A 24,681-nucleotide genomic window follows, 5' to 3' on the forward strand; every position below is an offset into this window, starting at 1 on the left:
ACAATCTGTCAAAGTCACACCTGGATTCAGGGCTGCCTGAATTAATTAACAACTTTTCAATGTGTTAGTGCTAACATATGGCATTTAATTACTGCCTCCAAATCTGTGAGTCTCTCCTCTTTGAATTTCAAAATTATTTCTTCATCTCCCAGTAAATCAGAAAGTGACTGAGTGGAAATGCCTCGCGAATCCTATTTTTAATGGAGACTTTGCAGGTCTTCAGCCTCATGCGGCAATGTTTAGGTATCTTGACCCCGCCAGTTCCAACTTGACGCACGGACACTGGAGATTTCAGACACCTTGAAAAAAGAGACTGTGTGCTTAAATGGCATTTCTGGAGTCTGGGCTTTCACAACCTCAGACAGGTTGTGAGGTTGGAGGTTAAATCAAGATGGATTTATGCTCTGTCTACAGAGTGAACTACAATCTTCCTTTTGACAAGGAGAGTGTCATCCCAGTGAAGATGGGTTAAGCCACAGGGATGCTGTTTTAGTTATTATTTGTTACCTACTGCTGCTATAACAGGATTATCACATGTGGATCGCTTTAACAAACAGAAATTCATTCTCTCTCAGTTTAGGAGGCTGAAGTCCACAATCAGAGCACCTGCTCTAGGCGAAGACTTTCTGTCTGCTGGCTCTGGGAGGAGGTCCTGGTCTACTTTCAACATCTATGGGGTTGGCATCCTTTGGAGATCTCTGTGTGTCTTTGTACCAGTCTTCCTCTGAGGAGTTCACAAATCAGGGATTCTGAGGCCAAAGAAATGGTCCACTCCAAGCTCTTCTTTCTTGGTGGCGCTGAGGTTCCTCTCTGCTCACTTCTCTCTCTTTTTACCGCTTGTAGGATAAAATGTGTTGCAGGCCATACCCCAAGGAAACTCCCCTTAGATCAGATCAGGGCTGTGACCTAACAATGTTGTATTCCACTGTAAGCCCTTTACACCTGATTGGCTGATCATGTCACAATACATCATAGGGAATGATTCTATCATGACGTGTCGGCCAATGAGACACAATTCTATTCATGGCATTCCATCCCTTGGCCCCCTAAAATTCATGTCTTTGCTACGTGGAAAATACTTGCATCACCCCATCACATCATCCCAAAAGTCTTAAATCAACCCCAAGTCCAAATTCTACCACATGGCAAAATTCCTCTTCATCTGTCAATTCAAATACACAATCTACCTCCAAGGTATAGTCATAGAAGACATACAGGGTAGACATTTCTGTTACCCATGGAACACTGGAGGGGAAGAAGGAGTCCCAAGCAAGTGAAAAATTCAGTAGAGCAAATTACATTAGCTTCAAATCTTGAAATAAATTCTCTGTTCTCTGAGACCATCTAGGCAGTGGCCCTGCCCCTTCAAACTCTGGGTGTTGGCCACACTTTCTAGATTCTGGGTGGAGACCCTTTGGCCTGGGTTTCAACTCTGCCTTTCAGACCCACTAGGATGATAGCTCAGCTATGGGTGGCCCCCATTCTCCTACTCCATCTGAGTGTTGACCCACCCTCTCTGCTCCAGCAGACCTCATTCTTCTTCTGCCTATTGGGCGTGGTTGCCCTGGCCTCTCCACTTTGAGAAGAAGATTCCACTCCACCCCCCTGGCACTCATGAATGCAGCCCCATCCCACACTCTAGAACCAAGTTGGTGAAGATCTCTTTGAAATGTAGAAGGCTGTGGTCCTACCCTTTGAAAAGTCTGGCGATCATGGTCCCACCCTTTGAGTATAAAGCAGCTCCACTTTCCTTGCACCTTGTTTTTTTTAGCTTCTGCTTCCTGGATCCTTGGTCTCTCAAAGAGAGCATGTTGGGCTCTGCCCTACTCAGGCAAGTGTTACAAAGCTCTTTAGCTCTACTGACAAGTGCCTGAAGGTCCAGGGTTGGCACATGCACTGTCTGACGGCAATCTTCTGGTTCTCCTGCTGCCGTTCCTCACCATCTGTGCTATTTCTGGTACTACAGGTCCTCTTACTTCCTTCTGAGATTCTACCAACAGTCTCTTCAAGACAATCTAGGCTTTTAATACTAGGGACCTTAAAAGAGTACCGGTGTGGTGCTGTGGGTTAATGTGCCACACTGCAAAGTTGTCTGAACTGCAAAGTCGGAGGTTCAAGCTCACCAGCTGCTCCTCGGGAAACCCTATACAGGGTCACTACGAGTCAGAGCTGACTCGACAGGGTCACTATGGGTCAGAGCCAACTCGATGGCACTTAACAACAACTTCCTTAAAACTCATGCAATTTCTCCCCCCTCACCAATTTCAAAATTGCTTTTACATTTTAGATCTTGGTTAGAGCAGCATCTCAATCTTTGGATACCAAATTCTGTTTTAGTTTCTAGTGTTATAACAACATTATAATTATACCATAGAAATACCACAAGTGGATGGTTTTATTTATTCTCTCAGCTTAGGATGCTAGAAGTCCAAATTCAGGGTATCAGCTCTAAGAGAAGGCTTTCTCTTTCTGTAGGCTCTGGGGAAAGGTTCTTGTCTCCTTTCAGCAGGTAGGCTTCCCAGTCTTTGGAAAACTCGGTGTGTCTTTGCATCAGTCTTGCCCTGGATCTAGGCTGTTCTCAGTGCAGGCCACCAGCTCCTAAGGACAAGCTCCACTCCTGGATCTTCTTTTGTGGTGGCATCAAGATCTCTTTCTCTGCTCACTTACCTCTCCTTTTGTCTCTTTTAAGATGAAATGGTGATTGGTGATTCAGGCCACCCCTTACATCACATTAGGGTTATAACTGAGTAAGAAAGCATGCTGCATCCCACCCTAATCCCCTTAACAACTGAGGGATCACATCAGAGCACATCATGGGGGCTATGATGATGCATCATTACATAGTTACCAATGAGAATCATGCCCCCATAAGCAGATGCATATTTTGGGGGTCTATAACTCAATCCCTGAAAGACCCCTAACACAGATAGCACAGGCAAACTCTATGCTCTTCCCAGCACACACTGTTCGGTAAACTTTAGAACGGCAACTGTGTTTAATTTTCAATCTTGCACAGCTGCTGCCTCTTTTTGAATAACAACGGCAGAGTCAGAGCTGGAACACAGGCCCTCAGATGATCTATAAAATGAAAGAGAATAACTATGTGCTAGTTTATTCTGGTACCCTAACTCCACACTTCCTTCAATGCCCCTCCCTTTATCATCACTTGAAAGTTCTGCAATGGAAAAATAATCAAAAAGTTGGATTCTGTTGAAATAAGCACCCCCAAATTGGGTGTTTATTCAGTTATGTTTTTGAAGGCCCTGACATTTTATTGCTTATCCAGAGTGAGATTTTTTTTTTTTTTTTCCTTTTTGACACCTGGCAATGTAGAAGCACGTGGGCAGGAACTAAAATGCTATGAGTTTGCACAAATGTGTAGAGAGACTGCAGCTTAAATCAGTGCCTATTTCAAGGGCAGGCTATAGGAAGTCATGCAGTCTTAGGAAGTCTTTTCAATAAAATACAAATTTCCGTTAGGGAAATGCCTAACTGCATATATGTTGTGGTCCCATAAGATTTGTTTTTAAAGGGAAAGCAGCTCTCCTTTTGTTTATTATGTCCCTAATGGTTTTTAAAACCCCAAATCCAGTTTTGTTTTGTTTTTAATTTTAATGCAGCATTGGCTCACGAGTGGGCTACAGACAGGTGAGGCAGATGACATGGCTCTGGGTATAGGCTCTGGGGTTTTGGCCGCAGACAGGCACTGGTGGCAGGCAGGAACTGCGGGCCCAGGCTGCTCCCGCTGCTCAGACAGGTGGAACAGCCGGTGGGGTTGGGTGCACTCTCCCTCCTTGCTCATTTCTTCTTGATCCGTTCCTGCCCTTGACCTCTCAGCCAACGCTACTGATGGCACCCATTCTTCTAGCGTCCTCCAGCAATTTCAGTAGTGGTGATGAGGACAACTGGAAGGAGATTCTCTTCAGGGTTTAATACAGAGCTCGTACCCTGTCCAAATCACATCACGTCCTAGTCTACGGAACATATTATGGACATCGAGTAGCGCAGTGCTAACATATCTGGGCTCACCCACTGAGGTTCACTTTGTCAGAATCTCTAGATGGGCTGAGGTTTAAAAGGTGACTGTTTTTCTGGAATTCATTTGTCCATCACTAATTAATCTATGATTAGTAGCCCTTTCTCGCTCAGCAAATACAAAATTTTAGAAATCTGAACATACTGATAATGAAGACAGTAACTGCCTAGATGTGAGGACTCCTTTGTGCTATCCATAAATGTCAGCAAACTCAATAAAAGTGCAATTAGAGCTCGTTATACTTCTTTCCTAACTACAGGAGCTATTTAGAGCATCAGAGTCAAAGAAATCTTTCTATTGTTCGAACTTTTAAACTATGCTTACCTGTCAAAAATGCCTTGTGAAATCAGAAAAAAAGTTCACAGCTTTTATCACTTGCTTTAGAAAATTATACATTTTTCCAGACTCCTCCATCAGGTCCAAAGAGAACCTTGAAACCTGTTCATGTCTATGCAAGATGAGATCCATTTAAGTCTCCATAAAAAAAAAAGCCCTTTAAAGGCTACTTTCAGTTCATTTACCCTGTTTGATTTTTAATACAGAAAATTCAGGAAGTGCAGGTCAATCTATAAGAGCAAAGGGAGAATTGACCCAACAAGGTTTGAGGTTTTCATTCATACGTACAGACTTCTGAGTGCATGTCCAAGTCTAGACAGGGTAGCCTCTGCTATACAGATTGCACTCCAGGGCTGCCTCAGTTGGGTGGAGCCAGATCATTATTTAATGATAACTTAACACATATTGAGTATTAATCATGTGCAAGTACTATGCTAAGCTTGTAACAGATACTAGTTTATGTAATCCTCAAACAACTTGGTAAAGTAAGCACTACAGAAAGAGCTGAGATGATGGACTATTCTAGACCCACGTTACAGCTAAGACATTGAGGTTCATGAGGTTAATTAAGTAACTTGTCCAAGGATGAGGAATCAAATCCAGGCTTCTCAAAATATCTTTTAACTGCTATCCTTTACTGCATCTTTAAATATGATGCTTCCAGGTACCTTCTCATCTGAGCATTTACAGTGTGCAATTCAGCTTGGCTTTTGAGATTAGGCAAAATCAGTTATATCCCTGGTAGTTTTACTCTGCTGCTGTGGTTCTAGGTCCAACCATTGCTCTCAGTGTCTATACTAATGTTTGGATCTAGAACATTACTCTGGACACTGAGAATAATGTGGACACTGGGCAGCAAGCATAATAAACCAATCTGAGATTTCATGTCAATCAGCCTATGACACATAATATCCCATAAGCCAGGGTTGATAGCTGCAAAGTAGAAAATACAAGAGTCCTTCATCCTTCAACTCTTTGGGTCTGTTAAGTCAAATGTTGTCATCTCAGTTTTCTAATTCCTCACATTTGTAAAACTATAACCTAAAGTTCCAATGTAAGGTATACCCTTTCCCACACACTTCTTCCATTCCATGGTTCTTATCTTGATACACTTTGAGGAATTATGGGGATTTCTTGTCCAAGCTCCAAGATGCCCTGCACTGCTCTGCTGTATTCCTCTGACATGTACAATATTCATCTATCTTCTCTCCCCTAAGGAACAGAACAGAGCCCAGTGTACCCCTCTGCAGCAAAAGGGTTTAAGAAATTAGGGTGAGAATAAGACATGCTCAGTGCAAAACCTATGAGATCAGGAACAAACCCAGGTGGTAAGAATAGTCCACAGTTTATAGAAGCGTCACAACCCAAACCAAAACGTCATCCTGTGTAATGCAGGTACAATTATTCCCATTTTATGAATGAGCTGATTACAGTGCAGTGTTTAAGTTCTTCTTGTTAAGTGCCGTCGAGTCAATTCCGATCCACAGCGGCCCTGTATAGGGTTTCCAAGGAGCAGCTGGTGAACTTGAACCACCGCCTTGCAGTTCAAATAACTTTGCACTCTGATGTCATTAGCGCACAGCGCCACACCAGGACTCCGTTTAAGTGGATATTAAACACTTAAATCAGTAGACTGGATGTAAGTTCAGTGAGGGCAGAGACAGAATCTTTTGTAGTATCCTCTGTTTCTTCTTCAAATTCATTGTTGCAGCCCCACCCCTAGCAGCATGCCCAGCACAATGTAATCAATGAAACGTTTTAAAATAAAGGAATGAAGTGACATGCTGCAAGGTCCCACAACAGAGCAGGGGCAGATTTCTTATACTTTAGACACTGAATTTCATGTGTGTGATAAAATTAGTACAGAACAAGAGAAAACAAACTCTAGGAAACTAGGAGGCTGATGACAAGATAAGGAGCCCTGATGGCTAGTGTTTTTAAGTATTGGACTAGTAATGGCAAGGTTGGGGGTTCAAATCCACCAGCTGCTCTGAGAGTGCAAGATGAGGCTGTCTGTTCCCATAAGGATTTACAGTCTTCGAGGGTCACTATGAATCAGAATCAACTCAATGGCAGTATGTGGGTTGTGGGTTTTTTGTTGTTGTTATTTTGGGGGCAGAGTTGGTGAGAAGATGATAGGGAAAGCCCAAAGTCTACTCTACCATATAGCAAGCTCCGACACATCAAGTGCTAACAGTACCTCAATGTGACTTGTCATTTCCTTCTAAACTTTCTAGTCTGTAGAGAAGCCAGAAAATAGGATACACTACAATTAGCCACCAAAAAAAAAGTACCTTGTGGAGAGATTCCGAGCCCAATCATAATTTACATTTGCAGATATGTAGATCTCTAAGTACATGGCTTCTGCCCTGATTACTAATTAATGAGGTGCAAAACCGCCTGTTGGAAGGAAACTGCTGATTATGTCAGTCTTGGGGGACAGAGCAGCTCTACAGTCTAGGAAGGGAAAAGATCCCTTTAACATACATTTCAGTAAATTAAAAGAACAAAACAGGGACAGGAGGTTTGTAGAAATGGGAGCAAAAACTAAAGAGCGAGAAATTTGGCTATCAACCCTCTCATGTCTTCAAGAGGCAAATTCCAATTATTCCACAGACCTCATCAAATGAATATTTTTGCACTGAGTGTACGTTTATTTAATCAGCAGGCTGAATTCTGAATGAATTCGGATGCAAATGCATTGGCACAATTTAGAGAAGAGTACAATAAGGCAGTCTTCACGCAAGAGAGGAACAAATAGAAAAGGAAACAGAGAGAAAAAGTATGTATAGACAGCTTAATTCTTAATGGGCCACTCCTTTCCCCAGCCACGTTCTCTACAGAATATAAGGTTATTCCTCCCTATCAGGTGTTCCTATGCTGCTCTGTAGGAGGAGATAGAAGCCAAATGCTACAGGGTCACTACACAGAGCAAGCCTCAAACAGAGGGACAAAGAAACTCTTCTTGTAATATCTTCACAGACCCTTACACCTGGGATCAATGAGGCAGGAGAACCAGTTTGCATTTCTCCACACATTGGAATTGCAGTGGAAGTTTCCTGGAGTTCTCAGTCTTGCACAGAGAAAGAGCAACTGGAGCTGGCTCCTCCCTCCCCCAGCTGACATTTAAAATCGGAAGACACACACATTATGACATGCGACATTTGGTCATCACCTACCGTTTGATTTTTCACTATCTGCAGGTTTCATCTGAATGGGATGATGCATCTATAAAAATACAAAAGTGAGAAAATAAAAGCAGGTTGAACAACTGTAAAGACAACCTCTAGAAATCACACTACAAAAGCGTGAACACTGATGATGTTATTGTTGTTGTTAAGCACCGTGGATGATGTCATAGGAGCATGTAAGTAAGAACAAGGCTTCCCCTAGTTAAAATGAACAACAATGAAATACAAGCCCGTGTTTCATCGTCAGTACTATAATCCTTTTAGGTCATGAGGCATACTGTAGCACATATTTAAAGGTGGAAGAGCACAGAGGGAGTAAAGTTACGAAAGCTGCATCACTGGGCCCGGGGACTCAGGACCATAGTTTTGGAGGACACCATGGTCAGCTAGCATAACATAATCCGCAAAGACAATGTTCTACATCCTGTGGGATCTTCAAAGCACACAAGTACCCATCCACTTTGTAAATATTAGGGCTTCCCTGTATGGAGGAAAAGACAGTGATGAAAACTGAAGATGCTTGGTAACAATTAGTCCAATGGATTAATGGGTCATGTGAACATCAGTCTCCATGATCCTGAGACCAGAACTAGACAGAACCCAGCTACTACTATCAACTGCCCTGAAAGAGATCACATTAGAAAGTCCTAGACCGAGTGGGTGAAAATGTGCAACAGAATTCAAAATCTTGATAGAGATCGGCCTTACTAGTCAGACAGAGACCAGTGGAACCCAGAGAGTATGACCCTTTGTCCCCCTTCAGGTGTGGAACTGAACTCAACCCTGTGAGCAAAATATCAGCCAAGCATTTCAGCAGGTCTATAGAGGGGGCAATAATATTAGTGAAGTACGCGCCCCATAGACAATTTCCCCAAAAATAAAAAGATCAGTCTTTGGATTCAGACTTGAGTTTGAAACCTGATTCTGCCCCTCAACACAGTTTCCAGCTCTATCTTATAGTTAATCCTTGGTCTGCCATTATGCACAGCTACATGACTTTGGGAGTCCTGGTGTGGAGCTGTGGGTTAATGCGCTGGAATGCAAAATCGGTTTGAACCACAAGGTAGGGAGGTTCAAGCTCACCAGCTGCTCCTTGGAAACCCTATACAGGGTCACTATGGGTCAGAATCGACTCAATGGCATTTAATACCAACAACAACATGATCTTGGGCAAGTATCTTAACTTCTCTGAGCTTCAGTTTCTTTGCCTGTGAAACAGCAGGGTCATGAGATAATGCATGTAAAGTACATAGCAAAGAAAGCATGGGAAATGCTAAGGAAAAGTTAGCTACTAGGACCATATTGGTTAGTTGGTTATGTGCCGTGGAGTTGATTCTGACTCATAGCAAACCTGTGTAGAATATCTGGGGCTGTATATCTTTATGGGAGCAGAAAGACTCATCTTTCTCCCAAGGAGCAGCTAGTAGATTTGAACTTCTGACCTTGCAGTTAGCAGCTCAGCTTATAATCCACTGCGCTACCAGAGCTCCTTTTCACTATGTTAGAGTATTACAAATTTAAATGCAGATTATTCTTGTTTCTCTTCTGGCCATCCCATGTGTCTGCTAGATGGATTTTTCTCAGACCTCAGAGTTATGTAACGAGCAATTTGAAGGCCTAATAGTTGATTGGCTCAGTTGTCAAAGCCACTGAAAGAATGGAGAGAGTGAAGTATGCAGGCAGGTTTGGAGCGCACAACACTATACACACAAGACTAGAAAGAGCTTGAAACACCAACCAATACCAAACCCTCTGTTGGGAAGTCCATCCCAATTCATAGCAATTCTATTACATCGAGTAGAACTGCCCCCACAGGCTTTCCCAGGCTGAAGCCTTTACAAAAGCAAACTGCAACATCTGTCTTCCCAGAGCAGCTGTTGGTTTTGCATTGCTGACCTTTCAGTTAGCAGCCACACATTTTTAACCATTGTGCCACCAGGGTTAAACCTAACACACACACATCCCACCACGTGGAAACAAAACAAAGCTCACTAACCGTCAAGAGAAGATTCCAACTCAGAGCAACCGAATAGGACAGAGTAGAACTGTTCCTTCGGGTTTGAGACACTGTACATCTTTCTCTGGGTGCAGACAGTTTCATCTTTGTCCTGCAGAGTGGCTGGTACATTTGAACTGCCAAATGGGTTAGGTGGTTGGCAGCCCAACACCTAAGCCATTTCACCACCAGGGCTCCTTACCTGAAAGCCAGTGTTGCCCAAATCCTGACTCATGGCAGAAATGGATCCTCTACGGTTGCTTATACAATGCTGATCACACCACTGTGCACAATTCACGGAGTTTACTCTAAGCACAGAATGTTATCACCGTTTCCAATTAAAATAAATTCGTCAAACTACTTTCAGAGGTCCTCTTGTCTCATATTTTATCATACCCCAAGGAGCAAAGAAGCCACAGTATGGATGGAATCACTGGCTGCAAAAATGCTTTTATTATAATGGTTCTTGGTCTGTCTGAACCTTAAATTTCCCCAGTGGACTTCCATCACTTGCAAGCCACAGCTTTGGGCTTTATCTAATTTACATGAAACGGGAATGGTACTTGGCTGTGGCACTTCAGTGATGGAAAATTATTGTCAGACAGTCAGGACCATGTGCACCTAACGTCTGCCAGGGTCTTCAAAACACTAGAGGTAGAGGAAAGAAGGAATATTGCCAGGGGATAAGAGGCTAAGTAATTCAGGGCTGCTTCATTTATTCTAAAAAGCAAGATGCTCTTATGCATTGAACATAGACCTGGAGGTATGAGGTCTACTGGCATTTCCATTTCATTCATTAATACATTCAATTTATAGAGGTGAGACTAGAATGAGAATGGAATGTTTAGGTGTCAGTAAGTAGCCCTGTCTTTCCAGAAAAAAGTAGACTATATACCTAACCTCAGGAAGAATTAAACCGAGCAAAGTACTCATCTTGGCTGAAGGAACGTGGTCTCTATCCTATAAGTAATGGTACAATGACCAAAGACAAAAAAAAATATGAGGAAGATGGACTGAGTCTTAGAGTGAAGTATCATTCATGCATGTATTTATCCACGCTCCCAGCAAATATTTATGAAGCACCTACTATGTGCCAAGATATAGGCTAAGAAGCAGTATACAAAGATAAAGTGAAGACAGTTGATCATCCCTGGGAAACTGACAGATATACAGCCGCTAAAGTCAATGGTAAGTGCTATGTAGAGACAGGAACAAAGTGTTATGGAGACCCTGTGAGGAGGCACTTTATTTTGTCTAGTGAGGAAATGAATACTTTTCAGCAAAGGTGATATCAGATACCAGTCTTAAAGGTTAAGCTACACTTGCTAGAAGAGGAAGCGGAGGAATTGCATTATAAAAAATGGAATATTCCATGCAAGGATACACTGGTGAGAAAGAATATTGCTCTTCCTAGGAAGAGTACAAGACATGTGGAGGAAAGCCATAAGATGGAGAAAAGCAAAAGTGGCCAGTACCCAAGTTTCAGAGACTTGTGTGCTAAGGAACTGAAATTTTATTGAATAGTCAAGTGACAGAAATAAAAGATCTTTACTAGCAAAGGCAACAAGATCAAATTTGCTTCCTAGAAAATCATTTTTGGCTAATGTGTGGAGGATGGATGATAGAAAGGAGGCAGGAAGAACAGCTAGGCTACTGCAAACAACAGTCCAGGCGAAACTGATGGGGGGCTAAATCGAGCAGTAACTGGCTGGCTATGGGGGCCAGGGAGAAGAAGAGCTCCAGGAGAAAGTGGCGTTGCAGGGAGGATAATGAGTTCAGGTCTGCACATGCTAAACTGGATGTGGCTGTGTGATGTGGAGAGAATTTGGAAATATGGGTTTGAAACTCTTGGGAGGGGTCAGGCCTATAGAGGCTGCTTTAGACTCTGGTGGTAAAAGTCAGAGGCATGGAGGAACTTGTCGAGGTTAGGAAACATGAAAAGAACAAAGAGCTAAGGACAGATCATGGAGAATTATCAAGAGAGAGGAGCCTCAGAAGGAGAGCGCACAGGACAGTCAGACCCACATCTGGTAGAAGCAGGAGCAAATGAAGATATAAGATAAACCAAACCAAACCAAGCCAAACCCAATGCTGTCAAGTCAATTCCAGCTCATACTGACCATGTAGGACAGGGTAGAACTACTCCTTACGGTTTCCCAAATTGCACATCTTTATGGGAACAAACAGCCTCATCTTTCTCCTGTAGAGTGGCTGGTGGGTTTGCACCACAAACCTTGCAGTTAACCGACCAGTTCTTAACCCACAGTCCCACCAGGGCTCCTGGAGATTTAAGAGATGCAATAATTGCACCTACATCATGTGTAGGACATGAAGATGAAATAAAACTGCTCTCAAGGAGCTTACAGGACATCATGGTGACAAATGTCATAAAAGGAGCAGAGACAGAGTGTTATGAGAGTTCAGATTAGTCTGTGAATGAAGTACATGGAGGATTGAAGAGGAAATCTGGAAGCTGCCAGGACAAAATCACACTGCGAGAAAACTGCAAAGGGACTTGAAAATCATTAAGTCTGATGCTCTCAATTTATAGGTGGAAGAGGGATCAACAACTTTACTGAGGATACCCAGCTGGCTCATGACCTTGGGATCTGAAATCGAATCTCCTTAATCCTAATCCAGTGCTGATTCTTTTGTGCCACACTGCTTTTCCACAAAATGCCCCACAGGAGAATTGGGCACATGAGCCAACAATGAAGAGCTAAAGGCTTTACTCAATGGCGGAGCCAGAACACTTGTAGAGGTGCCTGAAATATTCCCTAAGGTGAAAGATCTCTTTCCTGTCTCAACTCCCTAACACTTTACCTATGCAGTGTTTTACAGTAAGACTTGACTCTTGGTCTAGGAATATTATAGTGGTAGTAATGAAACAGCTACCAATACGACAGAATGAACTTTGTTTTGGTCTCTTCTGGGCCTGGAGTGGCAGGAAACCAATTTCACTGAGACCTGGATTGTCAGACCTTGGCGAATTCTGAATGGGTGGTCATTCTACTTCAGGCATGTTCTGAAGACATTCTAGAGAGCGGATGTTAAACAATGTGACCCTGTTGAAGAAAGGTGTTCAATCAGTGCTGTATTAAGAATGTCTCATTATCACGAACAGTTCATTTGAGTTACGAATTTGTGATCACACACAGGATGTAAATGTCAAAGAAGATGAAAACAAAAAAGATTTGGAGACATCACTCTAATAATTTTGTTTCACTTCCTCAAAAGCTCAGGATTCCAGGAAGTTTGGGAGATTTGTTTGGTGGAATTGGGACGTTCATGCAAAGGAGCAGGGATTTTAGTTTCAAGTTCTTACAAAGGGATTCTTTGCAGACAGCAGGAAATAGTTTAAAAGATTTGCCCCAGTATGACTCTGAGACCATGCAGTCTATTCTTTCTGCTTTTACCAGGCATGAAAACGAGTTCTTGTCCTGAAGTCTGTAGTGTTGGGGTACAGACAAGAAGAAGTACCATTCACTTCCCACAGTAGGACATGTGCCTCACTAAGACAAGCAGCATGTTGGCTTAGAAGAGGGGCACTCAACATAGACAAAGGAAGAACAGCTGACGGTTTCGCCCATGAAGCAGTGTTTGAGAGCTTAGTCTTGAATAAATCCTAATGTTAACCAGGAAATGGGTGAAGGCTAATTCAGAGAAAAGGAACAATGTATTCAAAGGCAAAGAGAAAAGAGGTCAGATTTGTTATGGACTGAATTGTGTCCTTCACCCAAAATCTGTGCTGCAAATCTTAACCTGTGGTTATAATCCCATATTGGAATAGACTGTGTGAGTTATGTTAATGAAGCAGAATTAGTATTTAGTGTTTTGAGTCAATTTCTTACAAAATACAAAAGTAGATTAAGCACAAGGAGATAGGGGATAGATAGATGCCAAAGATGTCTTAATTATGTTCATATGTTTGGAGAAAGGTAGAGCTTGTAAGCAATGAACTTGGATACTTGGCTGAGGAGATTCCTAAGAAGTATCTAAAAGGCGCTGCAGGATTTCTTCTTGTCATTTGCGGTAATATGAGAGAAAAAATAGAAGGATTAAAAAAATGATCTATGCAAAATCAAAACAAAATTAAGATGTGGAAAATCCTGTTGCACAAATTAAGGACACATGTCCTAGAATGTTCACCGTGGACATGGCTACACAATCTTCCGTTAAAAGAGATTAATTCTGAGACTGATGGATCTAACAGCTAATACAGCAGAAAACCCATCAGTTTAGACTGAAGAGCACAAAGCAAGAATCAAAGGAAAGCATTGTCGGCCTCTTGGAATCCTATAAGCAGAAAACAGTCAAAAGGAACTACATCGACTGTTCTCCAAGAAAAGAAAAGGTCCATTCCTAGAGCAGTTCAAAGATCATCAGAAATGTTGGAAGGTGCATGGGAAGCAGAGCTGCATCAGTTTCAATGGGTGTCGTCACAACCTTTTAAGTATAAAAGAATCAGATCTTCACCAACTTGGCTCTGGCGTGTGGGGGCTGGCTGCAGTTCACAAATGCCAGGAGAATGGGGCCACTACCCACAGCTGAGGAGGCAAAACTGCCACACCCACGATGCAGTGCATTGTGGCCAGCTGAAACCAATAGGGGTGGGTTGTCACTCTCATGGACTGGTGAATGGGGCTACCCAAAACCAAGGGAGCAGAGCTGTTGTCCCAGTTGACCTTGTGGGTGGAACTGAAGCCCAGGACTGAAGGGCCACCACCAAGAACCCAGAGAGTTTTGGCTAAAACCAACAGTTTGCCAGATGGTCCCAGAGAACAGAGACTTATTTTCAAGGCTTGAAAGCTAATGTGAATTGTTTTGCTGTCTTTGTTTTGTTTTGACTTAACCTGGTGCTCATTATCTCCTCTCTCTCTCTCCAATTTCTCCCATTTCAATGGAAAGATCTACCTTGTGCCTGTTTCCCTATTGTACTTTGAAGCAGAGAACTTTTAGTCTAGATTTCACAAATTAACAGATGAAGAGGAATTTTGCCCCAGGATAGAATACACCTAAAGTTTCAACCATATTAGATTTAGGTGCGTTAAAGATGGACTTTTTGACTTAGAGTTGATTTAAGACTTTTGAAATGTCAAGGGCATGAATTCTTGGGGCCAAATGGTGGATTGTTGTGGACTAAATTGTGTCCTCCCAAATTGTGTTGTAAATCTTAACCTCTAGGCCTGTGATTGGAGTCTTGGTGTGGTGCTGTGGGATAAAGCACTGGATTGCAAGGTCAGATTGAACCACAAACTGCCTCTTGGAAATCCTATACAGGGTGGTTGTAAGTCAGAATCGACTCGACAGCACTTAACAACACCAGGCCTGTGGTTATGGTCCCATTTGGGAATGGGTTGTCTTTGTATGTCAGTGAGGCAGAATTAATGTAGGTTGTGTCTTGAGTCAATCTCTTACTCTCTTACAAAATATAAAAGGAGATTAAGAAATCAGAGATGGGGAAAACAGATGTCAAGCTACATAGAGAGCTCCCAGGAACTAGGAACCAGAAGTGAAAGAGACAAAATAGAGCAAAAGCCTTCCCTTAAAGCAGGCACCCTGAATTTAGACTTCTACTGTCCTCAATTGTGAGAAAATAAATCTCTGTTTGTGAAAGTCACCAATCTGTGGTATTCGGTTACAACAGTACTAGATAATTAAGTCAATATTATTACTAAGGAAAGACATTAATGACATCCTAACCCAAAGAGGAAGCAATAGAATTGTTAAAGGGTAACTCACCAAGTACAAAATATCTTAAGGCACAGCAAACCTAATAGTGAGAAATATATTACTGGGTAGAAAAATTTCAAGTAAGAAGAAAACATCAAGTCTTTTCAATCCTCAATTAAAGTTAAATTAATAAATTAAGTTGTCTAGGAGCCAGGATTGGCAACCAGAGGCCAACCCTTACACCAGCTTTCTCAAGAACTAAAGATGAAACCAATGGCATCAGGACTACTGTTTCTTAACCCTGCTTTCATTCCAACTAGGGAAACTGGTCTGCCTTCTGCCAGAGTCACATGGAGCTGGAGACTGGACCTCCATAAAGTGCTCTGCACACAGAGGTCCCAGTGACAGCAGCAGACTAGGGGAAGGCCCAGAGAATTTAGTCATTACTCCAATCTGTCCAGTGCCTCTTCAGTTGCAAGAGGATGATCTCAGAGTCAGACTTGAGTCAAATTGTCAAGAGGCCATCTCCTTCTTCTGTCTACGGCAAGTGAGCACATGATCCTCAATGGGATCTGCATGGAGCCTCCTAAGAGACAAGTGTTCATTAAACCGAGGCTGCATCTCTATGCACAGACAAAACTGGCTGTGTGTGAAAAATGATTCAGTGCTCTGTGTTACCATGATCTGTCCATACTGTTTGATGAGTATCAGATTTTATGAACACCAGCCTCTGACACAAAGTTGTTTTCCTTAGTCATGATCAAACTGAAGTACTTGTATTCAATTCAGTTGCAGTTATGCACAGTGAGAACTTAAAAGATCCCAGAAGGTCTTGCTGTTAGATGTCATCCAGTCAGTGCCAACTCATAATGACCCTATGCACAAGAGAACAAAACACTGCCGGGTACTGCACCATTCTCACAATATGCGTTACGTTTGAGCCCACTGTTGCTGCCATTGTATCACTCCATCTCGTTAGGGGTCTTTCTCCTTTTGGCTGACCCCCATCTTTACCAAGCTTGATGTCCCTCTCTAGGGACTGGTCCCTCCTAACAACATGTCCAAAGTATGAGAGAGGAAATCTTGCCATCATCCATTCTAAGGAGTCTTTCAGCTGCAGTTCTTCCAACAAAGATTTGTTTGTTCTGTTGATAGTATATGGTACTTATAATATTCTTCTTCAACATCATAATTTAAATCCATTGATTATTCTCCGGTCTTCCTCATTCACTGTCCAACTTTCTCATGTGTATGAGGAAATTGAATATACCACCTTAGTTCTCAAACTGATATTTTTGCTCTTGAATACTTTTAAGAAGTCATTTGATTTCTTGACTACTGCTTCCAAGAGTGTTGATTATAGATCCAAGCAAAATGAAATCTTTGATAGTTTCAATCTCTTCTCCATCTGTCATGATGTTATTACTGGTCCAGTTGTAAGGATTTTTGCTTTCTTTATACTGAGATGCAATCCATATTTGATCTCCATCAGTATGTATTTTAGGTCCTCTTCACTTCCAGCACGGACGGTTGTATCACCTGCATGTTGCAAACTGTTAGAGTCTTCCTCATTATTCTTCATATAATTCAGTTTTTCAGATTTGCTCATCATTCAGATTGAGTAACAGCGAAACAATACAACCCGGCCACACACTTTTGCAGATTTAAAAATCTTCAGTGTTCTCTTGTTCTGTTTTAATGACTGCCTCTTGGTCTACGTGCAGGTTGTTCAAGAACACAGTTAAGTGTTTCGGAATACTCATTCTTCATAATGCTCTCCCTAAGCCTATAGTTGTCTTATACCAGGCATTCTGTCTGCACAGTGCTTGTTCCAGAGAAATGGCAAGATTTAAATTTTAGAATGGTGTTGAAAATAGATCCTAGTTCATGGAAATAAATTTAATGTTATCTTATGCAGCTTGCATTTCTATGAAGAAAGGCTGCTAAATCCTTTCTTTGATGATTCCTTTGACTGCACATGAATTTTCTTCCTTTTATTGAAGATCATTTTACTTAAAGTTATATTGTTGTGTTAAGTGCTGTTGAGTAGGTTCTGACTCATAAAGACCCTGTATAGGGTTTCTGAAGAGTGGCTGGTGGTTTTGAACCGTCGACCTTAAGGTCTGCAGTCCAGTGCTAATTCTACATTGTCACACCAGTGCTCCAAAGTTACATTAAAACTGGTTAAAGTGGTTAACTTCTTGTTCTCTACTTACTTATTTAAAAGCAAATGAAGTGTTATAATAAGAGAGTCATAGTCTTCCTTTTTTAGCGGGGAGGGGAAGGGGGATGGCTGAAGCTAAGCATGCTCCTCAGAAAGCAGTTAGTTAATTTCCATTACATCTGTGTGTTAATTACTGACATCATCCATCAAGCCAAATCAGAGGCACTGGGAGATAAGCACTTTGAGTGCATCACCTTGAGGTACAATTTCGTTGGGGTCTGATCAGGCCATCAGTGACAATAGGGCCACATCTCGCTGGTCTTTCTAATGTACAACCAAACATGCTGTATCGGTGACAACATACAGGTGACTTCTCTTTGACACAGGTAGATAGTTATCTATTAGTGTTGAAGCATATTAGTCTTGCAGTACGAAAAGGGTTCAAAAAGTTCATGGGAAAAATGAAATGAAAAGATAATGGAATTTTCCCTTGAACTTTTTGAAGCCCCATTGTATACAGTCCTATGCCCACCCTTTAATCTACCTCATAATCAACCCCAATGGACTGCCACCAAGTCAATCCTAACTCATAGCAGCCCTGTAGGACAAAGTAGATAACCTGCTCCACAGAGTTTACAGCCTATAAATCTTTAAGGAAGCAGACCACCTCATCTTTCTCCCGCCAAGCAGCTGGTGGGTTCGAACCGCTAACCTTTGTTAGTCCAGTGTTCTACTCACTCCTTACCTCCTAATTAGTGACCAGCATTCACACCTCCCCACCACTACTCCCCCAAGACACATAAGGCCTCTCAGAAGTGAGTTTTCCAACCATGATCTTCAGAATGGCTGAGCTCCTGACACGCCTGGACATTCCTTACTCCGGAATGTCTTGACCTTCAAAAGCCTTCACAGAAGAACCCAGCTGTAGCTCATGAAAATGAAAATGAGGCTATAGCTTTGGAGCAGAGCCAGTATTCAGAGTCTGTGGGGTAATTTATGTACAGAGAGCGGTTCATCCCTTTGGCAACAGCTGCCATTTTCTACTTTACAAGTTTTACCATGCCACAGTGACCGTAGACAGCTGATGCTGGGTCAGCAAACACCAGCCCTCACTAGCTGCCCTCTCCAGAGTGCCCATTAGAGTGTAGTGAGTCCAAACCTCTCTGCCTTCGTCCTGTGGAGAATGGAGGGAAGGTTCTACAGTTAAGTAGTTCACATCTACACAGGTCTAGGTGGCGATAAAGACCTGAGGGAAGGAAATGGGTGGAGATCAAGGAGGCCTTGGTGCTTCCTCACACACAGGAGACTGCGTGCTGAAACTTGTTTAACCCCAGCCGCCACCAATTGATGAGTTATCCACCTTTAACACCAAATTCAATACAACATGCCATTTGTAACCTGAAATGGATTTTACAGAAGTCACCGTTACACATCTCATTATTAAACTTACCCTGACCCCTTAAGAGAGCAGTCACGATGGCACATATTGTAAGTTTGCCGCCCATAAAATATTTAAAAGTAGAAAAGGAGGGGAGAGGAAGAAGCAAATTCACAAAAGGGGCCTGCGCCAAATTAAAGAAAATTAAAGGATTTCAGCCAGTAAAGTCAAACTGGCATTTTTCTTTTGCTCTAGGACAATGCACAAAGGATTCCTACCTAATACTTTATTGTGTAACCGACTATGAAATATCAAATACAACTATGTTTTCTGAAAATTTCTTTGCAAATCATTATGAATGGCAAAAATAGATTTCAAATGGAGTTGCCAGCAACTAGAGGTATGCCATCCCGAAATATGAAAGGTTGTGTGTACTGCCAAAGGGATCTACTACAATAAAACCAAATGAATCCCACTGCCATTAAGTCGATTCCAACTTACAGCAACCCTATGGAGTTGAATAGAACAGGACTGCCTCATAGAATTTCTTAGGCTATAATCTCTATGGGAGGAGCTCTGGTAGCATGGTGGTTATGAGTCGGGCTGTTAATCTCAAGGTCAGCCGTTTGAAACTACCAGCCATTCCATATGAGAAAGATGAGACTTTCTGCTCCTATAAAGATCTATAGCCTCAGAAGCCCTATGCAGGGTCACTATGAGTGGGAACTGACTCCATGGCACATTACCACCACCACCAGCAATCTCTATGGGAGCGGATCATCAGGTCTTTTCTTTTGCAGTTGAACAGCCAACCTCCTCTATTGGTTAACAGCCAAGTGCTTAATCATTGTCCTTCCTTCATGGTTATCTATCTTGGTAGCAAGGTAATTTTGTCATTTTAGTCATTATTTCATTATGCTCTGCAAAAGGTGGATTGGGAAGAAAACAATGGCAGTTTAGATGTGGACTAAAATCTTATGATTTATTTGTTGTTGTTGTTATCTAGTAACAGGATGATAAATTTACTCAGACATCTTTACAGTAATGACATCTCTACAAGTACATGTTGTTGTTCTTGTTGTTAAGTGACGTCGAGTCAATTCCAACTCATAGTGACCCTGTTTAGGGTTTCCGAGGCTTTAAATCTTTGTGGGACTAGAAATACTCATCATTCTCTCATGGAGTGGCAGTGGATTTGAACTACTGGCCTCGTGGTACACAGTCCATTGCTTATTGTTTGGAGCTACAAGTATATGGATGACAAAAATAATTAGTTATATCAGTCACAATCTGCTTTTCTCACTGGGATAAAACCATATTTGGAGTTCATGAGTGGATAGTCCTGGTAAATGAAATGAATTTAGGCAATTTTTGAGACAAGTGAGGAGATCTAGTCACCCTCAATTTTCCTAAGGCAAGCATTCTTGTCAGGTTGCTCTGTATACGAACTAAATTCTCACAACTCCATGAGATAGGCTGTTGTTGTTACTGGGCGCTGTCAAGTCAATTCTGTCCCATAGCAACCTCGAGTGACGAGCAGAAACTGCTCATAGTTCTCCGTTGGTGTATCAGTCAAGCCGTTCCACTGCTAAAAGGCTGGCAGTTTGAATCCACCCAACAACTCCATGGGAGAAAGCCCAGGCAATCTGCCCTTGTAAAGATTAGAATAGTCTAGAAAAGCCCCTGGGGGAAGCTTTGCTCTATTGCATGGGGTCACTATGAATTGAAAACCAATTCCATGGTGTCTAACAGTAACAGCAGCTAACTTTATGAAAACAAATGGTCAGATCTTTCTCCCAAGGTGCTGCTGGGTGGGTTCCGCTGTCAATCCTTTGGTTCCTAGCCTAATGTTTCAATGTTGTGCCGAGACAGACACTTATGAAGAAGCCAAGGCAGAGATAGGTCAAAAAAATCTGTCCAAGTCATATAGCTGGTAACCAGGGATCTGAACCCAGGCTGGTCTGAGGCTAGAGTACAAGCTCTCAAATACTACTACACAGTGTCTTGAGCATGTACCAAGGTCTTTGTGCTGCAAGTGAGTTTGGGATTTCTAAGAATCTATAAAATTACTATAAAATCTCCTCTTCCATACCACAGCTGAAGACTGTCTAAACTTGTAGGCTTCTTCCCAATCAGAAACACATAATAAGAATGTGTTTTGTTCTGTTGGGCATCGGGTTGCAGAGTCATATATATACACACACGTAAAACCAAAACCAAACCCACCTCCATTTGGTCGATACTGACTCAGAGACCCTGTATAGTGTTTCCAAGACTGTAAATATTTACAGGAGCACAGAGTCTCATCTTTCTTCCTTACAGCAGCTGGTGGGTTTGAGCCTGCTACCTTGTGGTTAGCAATCCAATACTTATCCCATAGAACCACCATGACTTACTCTCTACACACACACCCATACAGATCTCAACAATCTGCCATGATGAAAACATTATTGCAGCTTTAACTTTATAGTCACATCATTAATGTATAGCCCTAGACAGTGTACTGCCTGACTATGAAGGAACTAGATATATATGCTAAGCCAGAGGTTGGAATTAGGCAATTTTTATTTATAGTTTTAACTCTATAATCATTTTGGGCTCTTATAAATAAAATTTGTACAAGGTTTGTTTCATAGGGAAAGCTATTGGAAATAGTCTAAGCTCATAGTTTTCAGTTGGTGTATTGGTTTTCTGTTGGTGCACTGAAATGCTGATGCTGGAGTTCTGGTGTGTAGCACTGTAGGATAAGCACTGGGCTGCTAATCACAAGGTCAGTGGTTCAAATCCACAAGCCTCTCCTCTGGCAACTTTATGTTGTTGTTCTTTTTAAATGCTATCAAGTTGGTTCCAACTTATAGTGACCCTACATAGGGTGTCCAAGGAGGAACTGGTGAATTGGAACTGCTGACCTTATGGTTCAAACTGACCTGGCGGTCTAGTACAGGATCCCACAGCGCCACACCAGAACTTCCCAGAATAGGGTTGCTATGAGTCAGAAATGACTCGATGGCACTTAACAACAGCATCATGCTGATGACAAATTGATGATAAGCAAGATTGTTGTTGTTGTTATTTAGTGCCATTGAGTCATTTCCGATTCATTGCAATCCTGTATAGGCTTTCCAAGGAGCAGCTGATGAGTTTGAACTACTAACTTTTTGGTTCAAAATGACCTTGAGGTTGAGTGCTTATTCTATGGCACCAGGACTCCAAGCACGCTTGTTGTTGTTGTTTGGTGCCGTGGAGTCGGTTCCGACTCACAGTGACCCTACACAGGGTTTCCGAGGCTGTAAATCTTTACAGGAGCAGACCACCTCATCTTTCTCCTGAGAAACCACTGGTAAGTTTCGATCTGCTGATCTTGCAGCTCACAGCCTGATTCTAGTTATCAGTTATTTTGTGAGAGAAATACAATGGTTTCAATTCACAGGTATTAACTGAACCTATATTTTGTGAGATATTCACAAGCTGATAGTGAGAAAGAGTACATTGGAATCCACGGAATGAATCAAAGTGTGGACTACTTATTGTTGGATAAACCAACCTTTACCACGGGTATTAACTGATCCCATATTTTGCAGTATATTCACAAGCTGATAGAAAGAGTACATTGGAATCCACGGAATGAATCAAAGTGTGGACCACTTATTGTTGGATAAACCATCCTTTACATAAGGCGGCCCTGGTATCTGGCTCTATGCCAACTGTCTGAAATAAACAACACCTATTTATTTGAAGTCTTGAGAAAACAATGAATGCATAGTTAACCGCCCTAAAGATGCTTTTTCCTAGGTGGAAGTTTAGCATATGGAATTCATCTCTACTTTCCAAGTCACAGTGCTATTCCACATGGCTCTTTTAATAGAAAACTTCTACATCAACGTTTGCTGACATGTATATTAAGTTATATTGATGAGCCAAGAAAAAAAGGGGATTGGAAAGTGATAAAGTTATACTTTCTCTACCCATGGCAAGTTCCAGCAAGAGAAAGAAACCTATTAGTGGAAATAAGTCTTATTAGCCATCGATACATATGAAATGCTTAAAATATTGACTGCATAATAAATGCTCAATCATTATCACTATCATTATTATTTTATATAAGAGTTTTTCTTGAGAGATAAAAAGGCCAGGTCCCCTACAAAAGCTAAGAGAACACACTGGAAAGAACTGCGTTTCTTGGTCATTGTAGGAAATATTACTCAACTCTCCAGTGGCAACCCTAGGTTAATGCACCTGGCTGCTAGCTGAAAGGTTAGAAATCTGCGCCCACCCAGAGGTGCTTCAGAAGAAAAGCCTGGTGAGCTACTTAAAAAAAAAAAAATCAGCCACTGCAAACCCTACGAAACATAGTCTGACCCACCTGGGGTCACCATGAGTTGGAATTGATGCAACAGGAACTGTTTTTTTAAAAATATATAATGCAGTGATGGAGAAAAAAGAATGTAGGAGCCTAGAATTATAGATCTGGTTTTGGCTGATCAGACTTCAATTCAGTTTTTTTTTTAGCTGTAATAATGAAGCTACTTATTCACATTTTTGTAAAAATCATGTGGTATACTAGTGGGGGAAGCAAGCAATGCAACCATTTAGTAGTCCTGGCAAAAAATAAAATAAAACATTGCAAGAAAATTAGATTACTCTGGGTGGAATTCTATGAGGGAATTTGGAGTCTGTTGTGGTGATTAAGTCATCATTTCTGACAGATGACTCTAATCGGCTGTCAAATAACATTCCACAACCCCATCTGTAACTTGGCATCCTAGTTATTCATCCTATGTTACCTTCTGTATATAAAACACATACCAAACAAGGAGCGCTACAGCCTAGCATTTATTATACTCATTAGCTGTGATTAGGTTCTATGTTTTCATACTGAATAATAACATAAGCTTACATTTTGTTGTATTTATTCTTACTATTAGAAAGATAGGCCTAAAATAGGCATGGAACATGAACAAAAAATAACTTGTTTTAAACAAAGTGTGTGTGTAATGCTTTTAAAAACACCAGTGCTATTTAAGAAGAATGTTGATCCTTCCTTTTTAATTTCTCTTGGAAGCATAATAGTATATTTCTTATAAAAAATCAAACCTATGATACTTTCTAACTCTCTAGCACATTTAGCACCTACTTAGCTGTCATTTCAGCATACGGCATTATGAATACTACTTGTGTTTAACAACATTATTGTGAAGAGAAAGTAATTTCTTTGACTACATTTCCGTCCTTCTTTCTCTGTGACTGAGTCTCCGTGATTCTAATAAATGACTGGTCCAGTCAATTGAGTTTCCAAATAAATTTGGTGAAAAGCAAAGCAAAGCTAATGGAACTGTTCAGCATTCGCAAAGACTATACCTAATTTGTCTGCAATTCTGTTTATATTGATATGTTTTAATTACAAAAACTGGAGGACAGTAAACAGCTTTGAAAATGGAGATGAATAGAATAACTCAGCGTCAGAAAAACCTTGTAAAATATCCTTACAGTGCTGCTGAGGCAATAGAGTTGGAAGATAAAAATCACTATTGATTCATGAGCTTAAGTTTAGAGAAAGGGAGTAATTTGCCCTTATCACCAAGTGGCAAATATACAGATATCCTTTCTAACCATGATTTCTTTTTGACTGGTATTATCTTCCAAACGATGAATGCTCTAGTAGCCATTCTTCCAGATGTCACCCAGATGCTAAATTAGACAAGCTGCCTAACTGAGCAATGCAAAACACACAGTTAAATGGTAATGCCTGACCTGGCCATTACAAAGTGGTTTCACGCAATCTTAGCTAATTTAAATTTCCAATGCTATGTTTCCATCCTGCCACAAATTTAGCATAATCTCCTATTTTAAGAGAAATGAGCCTGGTTTTAAAGTAAATGATTCTTTTTACATTTGCCCCTGTCTGGG

General features: G+C 41.4%; 1 protein-coding gene across 7 annotated transcripts in view; it reads right to left on the reverse strand.

The window, feature by feature from the left end:
• The window catches only part of CELF2 (CUGBP, Elav-like family member 2), a 468,556-nt gene that overhangs the window by 100,284 nt on the left and 343,591 nt on the right, over positions 1-24,681 (reverse strand). For all 7 annotated transcript variants that reach the window (XM_006873170.1, XM_006873173.1, XM_006873174.1 and 4 more), the window contains one exon: positions 7,552-7,600. In XM_006873170.1, coding sequence (XP_006873232.1) covers positions 7,552-7,600 — 49 coding nt within the window. The remainder of the gene's footprint in view (positions 1-7,551; positions 7,601-24,681) is intronic.

The sequence above is a fragment of the Chrysochloris asiatica genome, unplaced genomic scaffold (assembly GCF_000296735.1).
Source record: "Chrysochloris asiatica unplaced genomic scaffold, ChrAsi1.0 scaffold00226, whole genome shotgun sequence".
Classification (NCBI taxonomy): Eukaryota; Metazoa; Chordata; class Mammalia; order Afrosoricida; family Chrysochloridae; genus Chrysochloris; species Chrysochloris asiatica.